Source organism: Eretmochelys imbricata, chromosome 1 (assembly GCF_965152235.1).
Source record: "Eretmochelys imbricata isolate rEreImb1 chromosome 1, rEreImb1.hap1, whole genome shotgun sequence".
Classification (NCBI taxonomy): Eukaryota; Metazoa; Chordata; order Testudines; family Cheloniidae; genus Eretmochelys; species Eretmochelys imbricata.
The window spans coordinates 225,469,979-225,486,313 of record NC_135572.1 but is presented as its reverse complement, the minus strand read 5'-3'; the positions used below and the strand labels follow the sequence as shown (position 1 = coordinate 225,486,313).

Below are 16,335 nucleotides of genomic sequence, written 5' to 3'. Positions count from 1 at the left end.
CTAAGAGTTATAGTTGCTTTGCGTCCCTTGAGGGTGCCATACTGGCTGGTACTGCTGGCACCCAGCTGTGCCCGGGAAGGACGTTGCATTGACAGAGGCATTCTGGAAGTGGTAGCCATCTTCTGTCTCCATGCTGGCATAATCCATGTTCGCCGGGAAGCCATGATAAAAGTTCATCTTTTGCTGGCTGAAGAAGCCCATTGCCTGCTGGGTGCTGCAGGCTCCCCCAGCTTTCCCAAAGAACCCCTCCTCCTCGATAGCCACGAAGGGGTACAGGCTCTGGCCACTCCCATAGGTCTGGCTGCTACCATAGCTCTGATGCACATTGGTCACAGTCTGGATGTTCCTGCTGGCACTAACTGGACAACCCTGGTGATAACTGGGGTTCAAATCCAGGTAACCTGCCTGATGAAATCCATTGAGAGAGAGAGAGAGAGAGAGAGAGAGAGAGAGAGAAGGTGGTTCAATACACGGGTGCAAACAAACAGTACCGAGGCTCCAGTAGCACAAACCAGGAGATTATAAACTTTTGGGGAAGGGACTACCTTTTCGTTACATATATCACCAGTGCACAATGGGGCCCTAGGATCTATGCGCTACCACAAGAGGAGTAACAATATCCTAGAGGGGATAGCTCAGTGGTTTGAGCTTTGACCTGCTAAACCCAGAATCGTAAGTTCAATCCTTGAGGGGGCCATTTAGGGATCTGGGGCAAAAATTGGGGATTGGTCCTGCTTTGAGCAGGGGGTTGGACTAAATGACCTCCTGAGGTCCCTTCCAACCCTGATATTCTATGATTCTATGATCCCCTGCTCCTCCTGGATTCACTGGATTGCAACTGGTGTCCATATGCCATTCTCTGATCCAGCCAGTCCCCCGACCTGAGATCCTAGAGCAGAAAGTCCTGCTCTCCTTCCCCCAGATCCATTCAATCCCCAATGTAAGCTTAAATTACATGATACAATAAACAGAGAATGAATGAATGCTGTACTGGAAACACTGAGCAAGGGCTGGTTACTAAGCCCATGAGCATCCCATATTAACTGGATAGCAAACACGTACACATTAGATAGATATTATAGCTCCCCTTGGTAACTGCCCATAATGAAACCTCTTCTTACTTGGGATAGGCATGTCCCTTTTTCCATCCACTGAGTTTCCTTCTGACATCGTTTAAACTTCATTCGTTGGTTTTGAAACCATGTTTTTACCTAGAGGTGATGGGGGTAGGAGATAGGGCATAAAAATCCCCTTTTAGACAGAGCTCACAAAATATTTTTTAGACAATACATAAAGGGATTGCTTCACCCAGCATTGAAATGCAGCCACCTCTGGGCTGGAACATGGCAGGCCAGAGCAATTATAAACAATAATTTATGAAGTGAAGACCACCACTCTATCCAGCTGAAAATGGGAGCATTTAGGGAGGCAAAATATAATTACAGTCACTGGGACAGCCACCTCTACTGCAAATTACCACAGAATCTTTCATGATCACAGTCAGAACCTGCATTTTTGTATGAAAGATGGGTCAGTCCTAAATCAGAGTCACCCACACCACTTTCTGCAACACAGCACCCCGCAGGATGACACTATACTACTAGGTTTCAGAGTAGCAGCCGTGTTAGTCTGTATACTATACTACTAGTGTCAGTACTGACTCAGGTAGAGAGTACACCCAAATCGCCCATATCTTTTTCTGCTGACAGCACCCCCTGCCTTCATGCTGGGGCAAAGGGGTCAGCAGTGACTCCAAGAGCACAGTGAATATTACCTATAGAACAAGAGGGACCGGACTCTTCATTGCCTGCCCCTTGTTTAGTCTTGAACACCTGTGCAAAGTGGATGAATAATCCCAGGTGAGCAGGAGGTGAATTCTGACACTGGTAGCATTTCACAGCCTCCTTGCACAGATGTAAATTACAACAGAAGAGGCGAGACAGTGAGGAATCTGACCTTGCCTTGGAGATCTCCCACTGAAAAACCGACCGTGTTTGGAAGACCGCCTCAACCCAGGGATGCAGCCCAGCCATTGGGATGCCAACACTCTACAGAACCAGATCTCAGTGTTCACCTGCTTGTATGTGAGCCCCAGGGCTGAGCCCAGCTCCCGGATCTGCTGGGGGCTGAGGTATTTCTGGCTCTGGAATCGCTGGTGCAGGGTTTGCAGCTGCTCCTGGGAGAAGGCCGTGCGGCTCTTGGCCTTCTTCACCCCTCCCCCGCTTTCCACCCCACCCATCCGGATCGCAGGGTGCGGGGATGGGGGCTCCGTGTTGGGGCTGGTGGCCGAGTCCGGTGTGTACCGCATGGGTGCGCCCGAGCTGGAGGACGCTGGTGAGAGCTCTAGGGAGGGAGAGAGGAAAGTGGCCCATGAAGGGAGAGCGGAGGAGAAGTTAATCCCTAAGGGATAACGATTTGCTGCTGGACGGTGCCCGATCTCACTGCTCGGGAAACAGGCCGGCTGCATTTAACGGCAAAGGGGCACACGACTTAACCGGGGGGGGGGGGCTCAGCCGAGCTGTGTCCACACGCCGCGCAAACAGCAGCGACCGGGGAGCGAAGGAGCCAGGAAAACCGACGCCCTCTCTGCTGACACCTGGCGGGGGGTCCCGGCACTGCGGGCTCTAGGATTGAACACGCCGCTAGGCATTCACACGAGAAGTAAAGGCGGGGGCTGGAGCCGGAGCAGGGCAGGGGAAGAACGTGCCCTCGGCAGTACCGCCAGGGATGAGGCCAGGGAAGCAAGACGCAGGCCAGCCGTGGAGAAGGCGCCGTACACAGCGATTCCCGGCTGGCCAATTGTTTCCCTGGGGGCTGGGGACACCCTGAATTCGCTCTTTTCTCCCCGGTGTTGTCCGCGGGGGGGGGGATCCGGAGGCGCCCCGGGCGTCTGCATGCGCCTCGGGAATCCACAGGAGCCCCGCAAGCCTTGGCAGCCGAGCCCTGTGCAGAGATCGCACCCCTGCTCGGGCCCTTTTGCCCCCTCCCAGCAAGGGAGCAAGGCCTGATTTGGTCCGGAAGCGGAGCCAGGACAATGGCTAGAGCCTCCCCCGGGTCTGGGTCACCCGCGGTGCCCTGGCGCCTTCCCCGCGTCCGGAGACCACCTTGGGGGCGGGGGGGGGGGGTTATTGCTACTTCTCCCTGCTTCCCCCACGGGGCTCTCGCGCCTGGTGAGCCACAGGCGGGGGCCACCGCGCCCCCGCTTTGCATGGCTGGATTTGGTCCCAGCAGGGCCGCCCGTGCTGCAAATGGAGGGCCCCGGGAGCTGGTTTCCCATCCCGGGCCAGACCCCCATGGGAAAGCGGCTCCCTCCCAGCCCTTCACACCCCAGGCCTCCCGCTAACTCGGATTTTTAGACGTGTCTCGCTTCCCCCCAAGAAGGCAGCGATGGCCTTAGCGTCCAGGAGGCCAGGATCAGGCCCTTAGCGAGAGCCTTCCCACCACGTGCCCAAAGGGCTCTGGCGACCAACCTCCTTCTAGTTCTGCTCTGGGTCCGTTCCGGGGGGCGTCCGCCCTCCCACACCAACTTGCTGCCGCACAGGACTGCTTACTGCACCCATGGGTGGGTGCTTAAGCCCCCATGAAATGCCCTCTCAGCTCTTCCCCCAGATCAGACAGCGTTTAGGACTCCCTCTTCCTCCCTTAAAAAAAACCCCCCCAAGACAGCAGCGTCTTTTGGGGAGAGGGGGAGGTCACTTGGCTGTGAAGCTAGAGGACAGCTGTCGAGATGAGCTCTCCCACACCCATTTCAGACAGCAAGACTGATAATAATAACAACCACCACTTCTCCTGGAGTTTCCTTCAGTCATTCCAAAGTTGGCCTACCTGGGTTACGGAGGGTCTTCTCCTCTGGCTCTGGGACCGGGACATCAGCATCTGCTGCCTCTTTGTGGGGGACATTGTCCATCTCCCCTGGGCAGTTCCAGTAATAGTCTCCATACTTTATTCCAGTTCCTACCCCGGCTGGGTAAGGCTGGTAGGGGGGCATTGCCAAGTGGGCACTCATGGAGGTTTGTGTTTGGGGGACCTTACCCCAAAATAAAACCCTAATCTCAGAGAAGACAAGGTGGAGATGGACAGGGGCAGACTCTATCAGACAAACATACAAACAGATGCCTATAGCGTGGGGGTAGATTTATGTCCTTCCTAACTTTGCCTTGATTAGAGAGAATTTTCAAGGCCATTGTCATGTTAAAAGTAAGTTGATTGGAGGGGAGTGGCTATGGATTGGGGGGAGGAGGAGAGGATAGAAGGGCGAGGGGGATGGGGGGGGAGTGAAAAAAATGAGAGCTCAATTTGGATAGTTTACAAACACCATTTGCAAAATTTAATTGTAAAAACGGATACCCAAAAGTCTGTTCTCCCCCGGTGTGTCTGAGCTGTAAGGGGTATGGTCGCTATGATTCAGAGATCTATGATCCATGGCTAGAGATACAGAGCTGTATGTATACATACCTAGGTATGTTCACAATATTATATCAACAGCAGATGAGTTACATGGATGGATAACTAAGACAGATAATTAATAAGAGATAAACAATTATTGATTCCCTTTCCTCTGATGTGTAATGTATTATTAAATAAAGGTGAGGTAGACAAGCCATTAAATGGCCAACACTCAGCAACAGACTTGCTCAGATTGGCAGAAGGATAGCCAAATTGTAGGCACCTCTTATGCAGTAGTGGAAATATGTTACTATTCAAGGAAGGGTAACTACATAATTTCCTTCTCACTTTAGCAATGGGTAGTAGGCCTTGCATTATTTCCACTAATAAGTCAATGGTACCTCCCCCCCTTGACTTCAGGGTCAGGATCAGGTCCTTTTTGAGTATACATTTTGGAAGCCTGGGGAGGCATCCCCTGCTAGTGCATACAGCCCCCTCTTTTCCCAATGCAGTTAATTCAGACCCAGAGTTTCCCCTTGGGGCATGCTTTCCTCATGTATGTCCCTACTGCAGATTTAAAAACAGATCTATAATTGCAAACAGTTAAGCACTCAGCCCCCTGGCAAATTAATGCAATAATATCTTAGAGGTTTTTTCCTCTCTACCTGTTATCTAAATATATGAATTGTGGGGAGGTGAGTTCAAAGCAGAGCAGATTTGCTCATTTGTTGTACTTGTTGGTATTATCAACATTCCTAGGATTGGATTTAGAGGGAGGCAACCTGTGTAGATCCACCTTGCACTTCTTACTCCTTTTCATATCTTTTGGCAGACTGTTTCCCCTCATTTTTCAAACCTTTTCCCTAATTTTCGCTCTTAAAAAAAAAATCTTATGTTCTCTCCTCCCCCTTCTTTCTTCCCCCCAACCCTAGTGCAAAAAAAAAAAAAAAAAAAAGAAAAGAAAAAGAAAAAAGAATCCACTTAAAAATACATTTCCAAACATCTTTGAAGCACAAACAAAATTGTATTCATGTATAAAAGCATTAACTAAATCTTAATTTGGGGGCCTTAGCTTTAAAGGTTAAGAATCCTTATTTTATTTTGGAGTGGGAAGAAGGCAAAGTTGCTATTACATTTTCCTTAAAAAAATAAAGAAATGAAAAACAAACACTGGGGAGATCATTCCTCTTCTTCAATCAATCAGTGGATTAAAAAAAAAAAATCTACAAATCTGATGGGGGGAGGAGGATTGAGGAGTTTCTCTGCAGCACATTCACTTGTGGGGGGAGGGAGAGGAAGCCTGCAGGATGGATCTGAAGACTGGCTAGTTTAGAAGGCACACCTGAAGAACATGTGCAGGACAAAATAAAGTTACTGCAGAACCACAAGCCTGAGCTGCCTGATCCTGAACCACTGAAATTCATCCGATGAAGTGAGCTGTAGCTCAGGAATTCTGACGCTCAAATAAATTGGTTAGTCTCTAAGGTGCCACAAGTCCTCCTTGTCTTTTCACTGAAGTCAACAAACTTTGCAAAAATGGCTTTGACTTCAGTGGTTCAGGATCAAGTCTCAAATGCCTTTGCTTGGTGGAATTTTTCCCATGCCCCTTCTCCCTGCAAAATAATCCAGAGAAAGAGGCAATAGCTTCCCCCCGTCCCAGACACCTCCTATGAAATCAGTCAAAGGAAGGGGGAATGAGACACAGCAGGCACCAGACACCCCCTCCTAAAAGAATTCAAAGATAGGAGGGAGGGAATCCCTTCTGGCACCAGACATAAACACACACCCCTCCCCAGCGAAACTACCGGCGTAAACTTATTGTGGAGTTGAGCCAGCCTAGATCCGCAGCCCATTCACTTGCAAACCAAGGCACCTGGGAGGTGTGTTCGAATCCCCCACCCCAACTGGCAGAAGCTGCCTCCCAGACCTAGGTGCGAAGTGCATTAGGTATGTCGCCGTGGCTGGGAGAGAGTTCACAAGCCTTAAATAAGCTCCCGCTGTGGTGCGCTGGCCGCAGCAACAGTCCACTCTTAATTCATTGGGATTTTGTTCCCAAATTAGATTGTTAAAGGAAAACCCTGGGCGGTCAGGCAGTGAACTAGGAACCCAGGGGAAACCTAATCAGGCTCAAGGGATGCATGAAATAAAGACACAGCACAAACCTTGGCTGCCTCGTTCCCCTCCCCCGTGCCGGGTCAGTAGGGTCAATTCCTCATCAGGCATTCTTCACATTCCTAATTGAAATAAATAAAACTATTAACGGGGGTTGATCTTCCTTTCTTTAATGACAGTGGCAAAACTCCAATTGACTCCCACAACTCCAGCACAAACACTGGGTAGTGCAACAGAGTCATATCACCCTTCCTATATTTATTTTCACATATTTGCCATTGCCTTAAATAATAAATACTGCCATTGTGCTCTGTTATCATTTTAAAGTATAATAAAATAGTAATGGCAATTAATAATGCCAACGTTGCATAAGTCGCAGCCCCACTCTGTGCCTCAGTTTCCCCTGCTGTCAAATGGGGATAATGGCCCAGATCCACAAAGGTATTGAAATCAATGGATCTGGGCCAATGATGCTGACCTGCTTTGAGATTTACTGATTAAATACCCTATGGTAGAGCTGGGTATTATTATTATAAGTGTATCCCCGGCATCAAAAATAAGGCCCTGCAAAGAAGTATACACAGGCTTAACTTTATGTATATGGGCAGTGCCACGAAATTCTGGTGTCAAATTGAAACTTGTGCCTTTGGGGTTGGGACCTAAGAGTTTAATAAACAAAGAAAAATATTATTTATTGTCATTGTTATTTTAATTGGCAAAACTGATCTATTCTGTCAATACAAATTAGACATATGGGTCCATATTGTTACATTCACATGCACATTTGGCTTTGCAAAATGCACCACTCAGAATGTTAATTTTAATACTATAATAATATTAATACCTAGCTCTGCACATTGCTTTTCATGAGCAGGCCTCCCAGTGTGGCAGAGACAAAGGGGAAAGAGGTGTTTTCTAAAGAGATTTTAGAAAAGAGACAGAGGGCTAAATTCAGCCTGGGGGCAAACAGCTCCCACTGCCATCGTTGTCAGTGAGGATAGTGCCTGCCTCTGCCAGGAGCAGAAACGGAGCCAGGTTTTGAGCAGTGGCAGAGCCAGGGGGTGATGGGTCATTGACATGCCACCTTCAGTTATACCCATTGGCTTGAAAAGAAACCACACATGCTACCTAAAAGCCAGGAGGTGGGGGGTCGCCTCTCAGGGCGGTGGATTAACTACAGCGATGGGAGAACCCCTCATCTCTGGGTAGATAATGTCTACACAGAAGCCGCTGTGCAACTGTTACATTCAAGTGCAGACCACTCGCCATCACCCACTGTTTGAGGTTCCCCAGTAAGGAATTCCATCTTGGCTATGGTAGGCCCTGGCATGTGGAAATTAGCACTGGGTGAATAACTGATTTTTTGGTTTGGTGACTGAATCTAAAAATTTGGAAAAAAAAGTTTGTTTCAGATCAAACTGAAATAATGTTTTTTTTTAATTGGCTGAAATGTTTTGGTTGACCTGAAATGAAAGGGCTTTGTTTTGTTTTTCATTTTCAGGGTTTTTAAAAAATGTTGTCAATGGTTTTTAAATAAAATGTAGGGAAACACCGAAACAAAAGGTATTTCTGAAATGAAAAGGCAAAACATGTCATGTTGGAAATGCTGAAATGAGCTGTTTAGGACCCCCCCCCAAAAAAAAAGTTCTTTGGCTGTTTTTTTTTTTTTTTAAACAAAAGCTATTTACTGACATCTACCTGAATCCACAAATAGTTTCAGTTGCCCTAAATCTGCATTTTTCTGTGAAAAAACTATTTGCATGACAAAATCACCCAACTCTAGTGGAAATCCCTCCCTCCAGCTTTGGAAATCCATTTCAGTCTATCTGGCCTCCCTTTCAAAACGCATCTTCCATACATTTTTATTTCTCGAGCATGATGTTTTTGGGACAACCATTGTTTGGGCCCCAGGTCCATTACTACAGATTGGCTCAAGCTGCAAAATTCACATCTGGACTGGACCCTCTCCTATTCATGCACACAATTAATTAGCTCTGCAGCTCTGATTCACACCATTATAGAAAGGCTTGTCTATGCTACAAGTATGTCCGAGTCAGGGGCCTGTGTACATTACAAATATACCTGAGCCATGAGTTAGGAGCTGTGTAAACAGGATCTAACTCTGCTTCAGTATCCACACACCTTGAGTGTCCGAGGCTTTAGCTCGGTGAGCTTGTCTAGGTGAGGAAGTCCTCCTCCCCTATCTGAATGTGACTGGGAGCATTCAAATTAGCTGACATGATGCTGATCATGACTTTGCAGTCAGTGTAGGCCAGGGCAAATCATATTCAACACTGTGTCAGCCCAGGTTTTACCCATGACTAGCTGATATGTTGTTGACCATGTCAGCGAACTCAGGTGCTCCCAATGGTGTTCAAATACCACACGCTTTTGTAATGGAGACAGTCCCCCTGTGGGGACCTGGTTAAGTCTTAGCTACAATAGAACTTTTAACCAAGCATGTTTCTCCTGACTAAATTGTAGTGTGCCCATGAACAAAGACAGAACGGTGTTTTCTCAGGCAGAGGATACCATCTTGCAATAGAGGCTTTGCAGCATAGCGGGACCATACACAGCTCAGCAAGCAGTTGTCTGTAACACAGAGTTTTATTTTTCTAACATGTATCTTAGACAAAAAATGGCCCTTTTCTACACTACTGTAGAACACAGCTATGAGCTACAACTGTTGTGGCCCACAGGACTTTATCTGGACTGTGAATTGGGCCCTATCAGTCAGAACAGAAGTCGTTTCTTTGATTTTGTTTTGATCTTTTCAAAGGCAGGAATACCCCACCTTGCTGAGCTAGGGTTGCCAAGCCTCCAGGATTGTCCTGGAGTCTCCAGGAACGAAAGATTAATCTTTAATTGAAGATTATGTCATGTGAAGAAAGCTCCAGGAATACCTCCAACCAAAATTTGCAACCTTATGCTGAGCCCCCCTGGGACAAAGAATGTTACAGCTTGGGTGTTGGGGAATTCAAACCAGTCATAGCCTGGCCTGCCTGCCGAGTCTTAAAATGGGAGTTTGGCCTGAGTAAGGAGTGGGCTCCTCTCAACATAGGGTTGATGCATTCACCTATTGTGCTTCTGTGGGAGCATAAAAACATGCTACAAGGTGGGGCATAAAATGATGTAAAATCAAATCAAATACACCTGGAAAGACAAACCATGCCTCTCATAAAAAGAAAAGGAGGACTTGTGGCACCTTAGAGACTAACCAATTTATTTGAGCATAAGCTTTCGTGAGCTACAGCTCACTTCATCGGATGCAACTGTAGCTCACGAAAGCTCATGCTCAAATAAATTGGTTAGTCTCTAAGGTGCCACAAGTCCTCCTTTTCTTTTTGCGAATACAGACTAACACGGCTGTTACTCTGAAACATGCCTCTCATAGGCTGTGGAGAGCCAACCAAACAATAAAGATGGAACGCTCTTAATTTTAATTTAGAAAAACATCTCAGTCCTACTCTGAAGCATGACCCCACCATTATTCCAGTCCTGGGCTCCCCACACAGCTCTGCCAGTGCCCCTCAGTCCTGCCCTGCAGCCCCCCTGTTATTCCAGCCCTGGGCTCCCCACACATAACTGTACCCAGTGCTAACGCAACACTCCCCAGCATTCCAGTGCTTGAGCCACCTCCCACTGTCTGGCTAGAACATCACAACCTGAGCAGCAGTGATTGTGGATGGAAGGCAGTCTTGAAAGAATAACAAAAATTAGCCTGTCATTCGTATTATAATCTCATTTTCCTTTCGCTGGACTCCTTGGGGAAGCAGGTCAGAGAAAGGACAAAGCTCTCCCCTCCAATTAACATCTCAGGCTCCTGATCACCTGAGAACTGCAGGATAATTGTAGCCCTTTGTTAACAGTGGAGATGCAGACTCAGGCCAAAGCAGTCACTGGCATGTACTGCTTCCCTGGGCAGAAAAGTAGAGTGTGAAAATATGTGGGCAGGAAGGCTAATGAACAAACCACAAGGTCAAGAGTTTGAGGGGTCTGTTCTTTCAGTACCACCGGTTCCTGAGACACACACTGACAAAGTGTTTTAATTCCACATATTCATACCAGGAGCCATGTCCTAATGGCAGGATTGATTAGCTTGTGGAATAGCCATCCCACGGGAAGGCGTGGAAACAGCATTATTTGGAACTAGGACTGGACAAAGCCTTGCGGAATAAAGTGTAGGCAACAATCCTCCACTAGCTGTGGGCAGAGGGGCAAGAAGTGACCTTGAGGGCCTTGGCTACACTGAGAATGTCCTGAATTTCCCCCACCTTCTCTCTGGCACCAGTGCAGCTCCATCAGAATTGCAGATTTAATAATTGTATTAAGATGATATTAAAATAAAAAGAAAACGGTACAGAGTTTAAGCATAGAAGTTTCTGGTTATCAGGGAATAAGGTACAGATTATCAAGGGGTGCGAAGTTCGGGTTAGGATCGGGTGGCGTAAGGAATACATAATCTGCAATATCCCCGATTGGGGGTAAAAGGTTAACAGGTCAAAGTACAAACATCGAGATATGAGTGTATGTTGTTCATACAATGGCTATGTTCAGGTGTGGAGTATAACGTACTACAGCTTTCACCACTAGCAGCATGAGTGGAGCTGCACCAGTGGGCAATTATAGGTCCTAAATTTCCTAGCGTAGACAAAGCTCTGGAGGGACTCCCCTTAAACCTAGGACACGATCCATTTCCCAGCCCACTTCCATGATGTTAGGCATGCTGAGCTGCTGGAAGTACTGCCCAATATACCCCAGACATGCTCCACTGAGGCCCTTTAAATATAGTCCTCCCCCCCAGCCCCCCTTAGTACATGGTCTTTATTCAACAATGGGAAGCAGGGGAAAGGGAGGAGGCAGCAAAACCTTCATGGACCTCCTTACACAGAAGCCAGGAGAAGAGTTTTCTCTGAAGCCATTCAGGTTCTGCATTCGGATGAACGAAGAGTATGGACCCCTCCAGGCCAGACCAGGCGGGAGACAGGTTTTCCCTTGTCTGGGGAGCTCCTACCCCAAGCACGTGGCCACCAGCAGCTCTGCACAAACCCTCCAGCATTGAATAAAACCAGAGGGAGGAGACAGCCTGGAGCTCCTGCTAGGCATGTAGAATTAAACAGGAGTGTATTCTCTTGGAGGTACATTGCCCTCCATTGCCCAGTCTGAGTATTGCCCTCAGTTTCTTAGCGGTCTCCCAGTGGGAATATCATCTGCACAACTAACATCTGTAGCAAACCTTCAGCCAAAAAAAGTTATATTTAAGTCACTGCTGGATTGCTGTGTGTGCAAGGAAGGTATCCCCCAGCCCTCCACAACCTCCAATGTCTCTCCCCAGAAGTGCTAGGAAAAGAAGAGGTTTAATTAGGCAAGTCAAGTAGCTGACTTGTTACACAGATAACCATATGGCACATTTCTCTCCTGACTTACATCCTGAAGGATCCCAAGGTGCTGTACACACTGGGATCAAGATCATTCGCTCACCACTGCCCTCTCTGTAGTGGTTTAAGAGCACACAGAAACACTAGACAAACAATTACGGGCAGATGATAAAGAATAGTTTATACTTATATCCTGTTGAAATACCAGGACGTTCCTACTCTTGTGAAAAGTAGCAGGCGGTTTCCCAAGACCTCGAGTAGCCAGAGCCTCCATTTCATATCTCATTCAAAAGACGGTACAATGAACCCTATGTCTACACTGGGGCATTCGGGCTAGTGGTTGTTCAGGGGGAAGAGGGCCCCCTACTGAGTAACCCTCATACTCTCTGAAGCAAGGTATTGCTCTCAGTAGTGATTCGGGGGAACCTGCTCCCTAAGGAGCCATCCACACTGTATTCTGCAGCACCCACATTTTCCCTACATCTCTACATCCAAGCACTGATCCAGGCGCATCTTATTTACCCTGTAGGGGCTGATGCAGATCAGAAAAGAACGAATGAAGAGCATGTGCTAAGTGAATGGTTTTGGCTCCTGTTGTAGTGGGCATAAATGGACACGGAGTCTGCAGGTGATGTTGTACCCACGTATGCTCAGCACAGCACAGAAGCCAAACCCATGTACTTAGCCCATGCTTTTTGGGTGAGTCAGTCTGTCCCTTCTGTGCCACTCTGGTGCTGGAAACCTCAACAGACACATATATTCCCCTTCCCGTTCTTTCTGAGCTCATCCCTGCTGAGGCTGTTGTCTGATTTTGGGGGGCTCTGCTTTCAAACCCAGCACCTGCTGGGCTGGAGTAGGGTTCCCCATATTGTCCAGCCCTCACCCTCACTGTCCCTTCCCCTGGGGCTGGCTCCCACCTCGGCATTCATGGGTGATTAGCAAGTGCTAGAGCCTGGGGCTTCCTTGGTTCTCACCTGCTCTCCATCTGAATGGAGGCAGGGAGGATGGTAAAGCCCAAGGACTGTGGAATGGAATCAGCAGGTGGATGTCGTCTGGGACTGAAGGAAGAAGGAGATTTACCTGCTTTTGTTTACAATATTTAGGTGGGTGACTGGGGAGAGACAGAAAGATACGAGAAAACAAAACACAGAGAGAGAGAGGATGTAGTTTGGTACTTGATGTAGCTAATGAAGGTCAACTCCAGGTGGGGGTATAATGTTGGCCTTGACCAGCGGCATCAAATTAACAACTACATGGGCCCTGTCTCCACTAGGATTTTATAGTGAGAGCTACCTTGAGTTGTTATTATTATTATTTGTTATTTCCATATACCATGGTACCTATGAGTCCCGGTCATGGACTAAAGACCCTATTATGCTAGGCCTGGTGCAAACACAGAACAAAAGATGGTCCCTGCCCCAGGGATCTAGCTATCTCGACAAAGCCAGATTGAGAGAGAGAGAGATTACACATGACCACAGACAGCAAGATTAGAATGTTGTCAAACATGCCTTTTCCATGGCTGTGTAGACAGAAAAAGCCATAAAACGGCATAGTTAAAGCACTAAAATCCCCAAGCGTGGATGCAGTTTTACCAGTATAGAAGTGCTTACACCCCTGTTGATTAGTGTGGGAAGAGGAATAAACTATACTGACTTAACGCACTTTATACTGGTATAACTGTTCACATGAGGGGCTGTACCAGTCTGGCTATTTCAATAGAAAACTACAGCCCTGACAAAAATAGTTTTTATCAGAACAAAATCTGTATGTAGACCAGGCCCCAGGGAGTCATGTTTTCACTCCAGTCGTACCTAGTTGCTACCATGGTTCTTTAACATGGCTGCAACCTATCCACAGAGGCAAAATTACCCAACATGTTATAACATGTTTTGGGCACAAATGTGTATAACCAGGGTTATTTTTGTAGCGTAGACAGGATCAGAGGGAGAAGGAGAAACAGACATGACAAGATTCTGCTGTCAGCTTCACCAGTGTAAATCCAGAGTAACTCCACTGACTGTAATGGGGTTAATCCAGATGCACATCAGTATGTTTATGTTTACACTAGCATTCCTCTTCAAATTTCCCTCTCTTGCCCAGTCACCACTGCAGCTCCACCAGCAGTAGCAAAGGTGGCAGCACTATTGTAGACCACTGGTATTTTGATCACTGTGTCATTTAACCCTAATCAGAGCAGATCAGCATGACTCAGTGGTTAAAATGCCAAAGGCAGTTGGCAGCCTGCCTACATTAGCGCTTCCATTATTGCTACTGCAGCAGTAATAATGCAAAGGTGGGAGAGTTGAAAAATGCTCCTGTAAGCAAGGCCTGTGAAAGGAGAATCTGCCAAATTGTGTATAAAATACCATTCCTATTCTGAAATCCTGTCCCAGGTACAGAGGCCCAAATGAATCCCTATGGGAACGCCCACTGCAAATTAATGAAGTTACACCAAAGATGAATCTGGCCCACTGGGCCAGATTCTGATCTCCATTACTTGGGTGTAAATTGGGAGCAATTTCCACAGAGAGGAAAATGGAGAAAGCTAAAGAAAGAGAAAAGGCAGCATGTCTATTCTATTCTATTTCTTATACTGGCTTAATCATCATAGTAGTAGCTGAGCGCCTTCCAGTGGTGTATTAAAAGACATGGCTAATATTTGCCACGCATGGCTCATTCTCTCTCTCATCCTCTCCGCAGGGGGAGAATTGTGCGGGGAGTGGAGTGTTGTGTTTTGGTAGGGTTTTGGATTCAGGTTTTTTAAAGATGCGCATATGTTTCTCTCGGAGAAGGCAGGTTGAAGAAGCGTTCCTTGTCCTTGGAGCAGAAGGGACAGGCGGGGAGAAATCAGAGCTGGATGAGCATCTGTATTGGAAAGAGGAGCAAATCCCACTCCCACCCCTATTCATAGAGCATGGACTATCCAGAGATATAAAACGGATATCCGCAGAGCTGCAGGGCTCCACCAGGAACCGCAGCGGTGGAAGCAGCAGCATGTGAGGCCACTGGGCTGGCACCAGGCTCACTGGCAGCTGTCCCTGGTCATGCTAGTGTGTGCAAGCAGCTCCCACGCTCCTGGCCATGAGACGCACAGTAAACAGAGAGAGCACCAGTGTCCTAGCCCACATCACTCTCTCCCGAGCTGAAAAACAGTCTCCATAGACCTATCTCCCAATAAAGCCAGGCACTGAGCTGTATCCACCTGGTATTTAGTTGTGACAGACTGAGTACAGTTCCCAGATCTGAAGAGCTCTGTGTACCATAGCCCACCGGCCCCACCTGTTCCACTCAAGGCTCCACCCACCTGCATGCCAGAGCCTTGGACCCTCCCCCCCCCCCCCGATAAAAGGAAAAGCCCTGAGGGGCCCCCCTGACCTGAGGAGCCACTGACCCTTGGCCCCCTCCAGCACCAGACCGAGCCGCCGCCCCCCCCCGAGCGCCGGGCCAGCCCCCCCGCCCCGGGCAGAGTCAGGCAGAGTCGGGCCGGGCCGAGCTACCAGCAGCCTCCCCGACTGCCAGCTCCTCCCGCCCCTGAAGGCCTGTCCAGGCCGAGCGGGGACCTTCGGGGGTGAGGGTTGGAGTGGAGGAGGTGGTGTGGGTCTCCGGAAAGGGGGGACACTGCAGCCCAGTTGTCCGTCGGCAGCGCCAGGAAAGCAAAGCCTTCCCTGGCCTATTATACCTGCCGCCCATGCCTATATACCTTATACCTTATACCCAAAAAGCTTCCCTCTTTCACCGACAAAAATTGCTCCAATCAAAGATGTTACCTCACCCATCTTGTCTCTCTAATAAGCGTGTCCACACAGGCTTCTGCACCAGACGCTGCCCAAAATCAACTTCACATCACATCTTACATCTCTGCATGTAGACATGCCCCAAATCTTGGAGGGTACCTTGAACTCAGCACCTGTGGCCCTGAGATGAGAGAGGCCTGTCCTTCTGAGAGTACAGCTCCAGATGGGATTACTATGGGGTAGAGATCACTGACCTCAAGTTCTTTGTCTACTGGACGCTTCTGAGAAGCCAGGGGACCTCCTGGGTAGTGGCGAAAGATTTCTGAGTCCATTTAAAGAGAACTTTTCAGACACACAAATGTGTGTGCACACAAACACTTGCACAGACCACAGAGACACAATTTCTGAAGTAGCCAAGTTTGGCATCACATTCCTTTAAATGGCCACTAAGGGGCAGCAGACAGTGTTTAATGTGAGAGAGTAGGAAGAGGGTGGGAAGAGAGGGAAGGAGGAATACAGAGAAAGAGGTAAAATAGTTTGCCTCACCTCCTACTTCCATCCTTCCCCCTTTTTCTCCCTCACTCTTCCCCTTTCTCCTTCACCTCTTCCTCTCTTGCTTCCTATCCTCCTCTTCTCCCTGTCTCTCTTTACTCCCTCCAGCTACCACACGTGGAGATTGGGAGGCTTTGCTAATTCATGACAGTAAATCACTTGAGATCCCC

At 48.1% G+C, this 16,335-nt stretch overlaps 1 protein-coding gene across 1 annotated transcript; it reads right to left on the bottom strand.

Annotated features, from left to right (window-relative positions):
* LOC144259209 (homeobox protein NANOG-like) lies at positions 1-4,006 on the bottom strand. Its single transcript, XM_077807393.1, has 4 exons — positions 3,826-4,006; positions 2,075-2,343; positions 1,122-1,211; positions 1-405 (listed from the first exon to the last, which is right to left on the bottom strand). Exons 1-4 carry the CDS (start codon positions 4,004-4,006, stop codon positions 1-3), a joined length of 945 nt encoding a protein of 314 aa, XP_077663519.1.
* Positions 4,007-16,335: the final 12,329 nt, after the last annotated feature.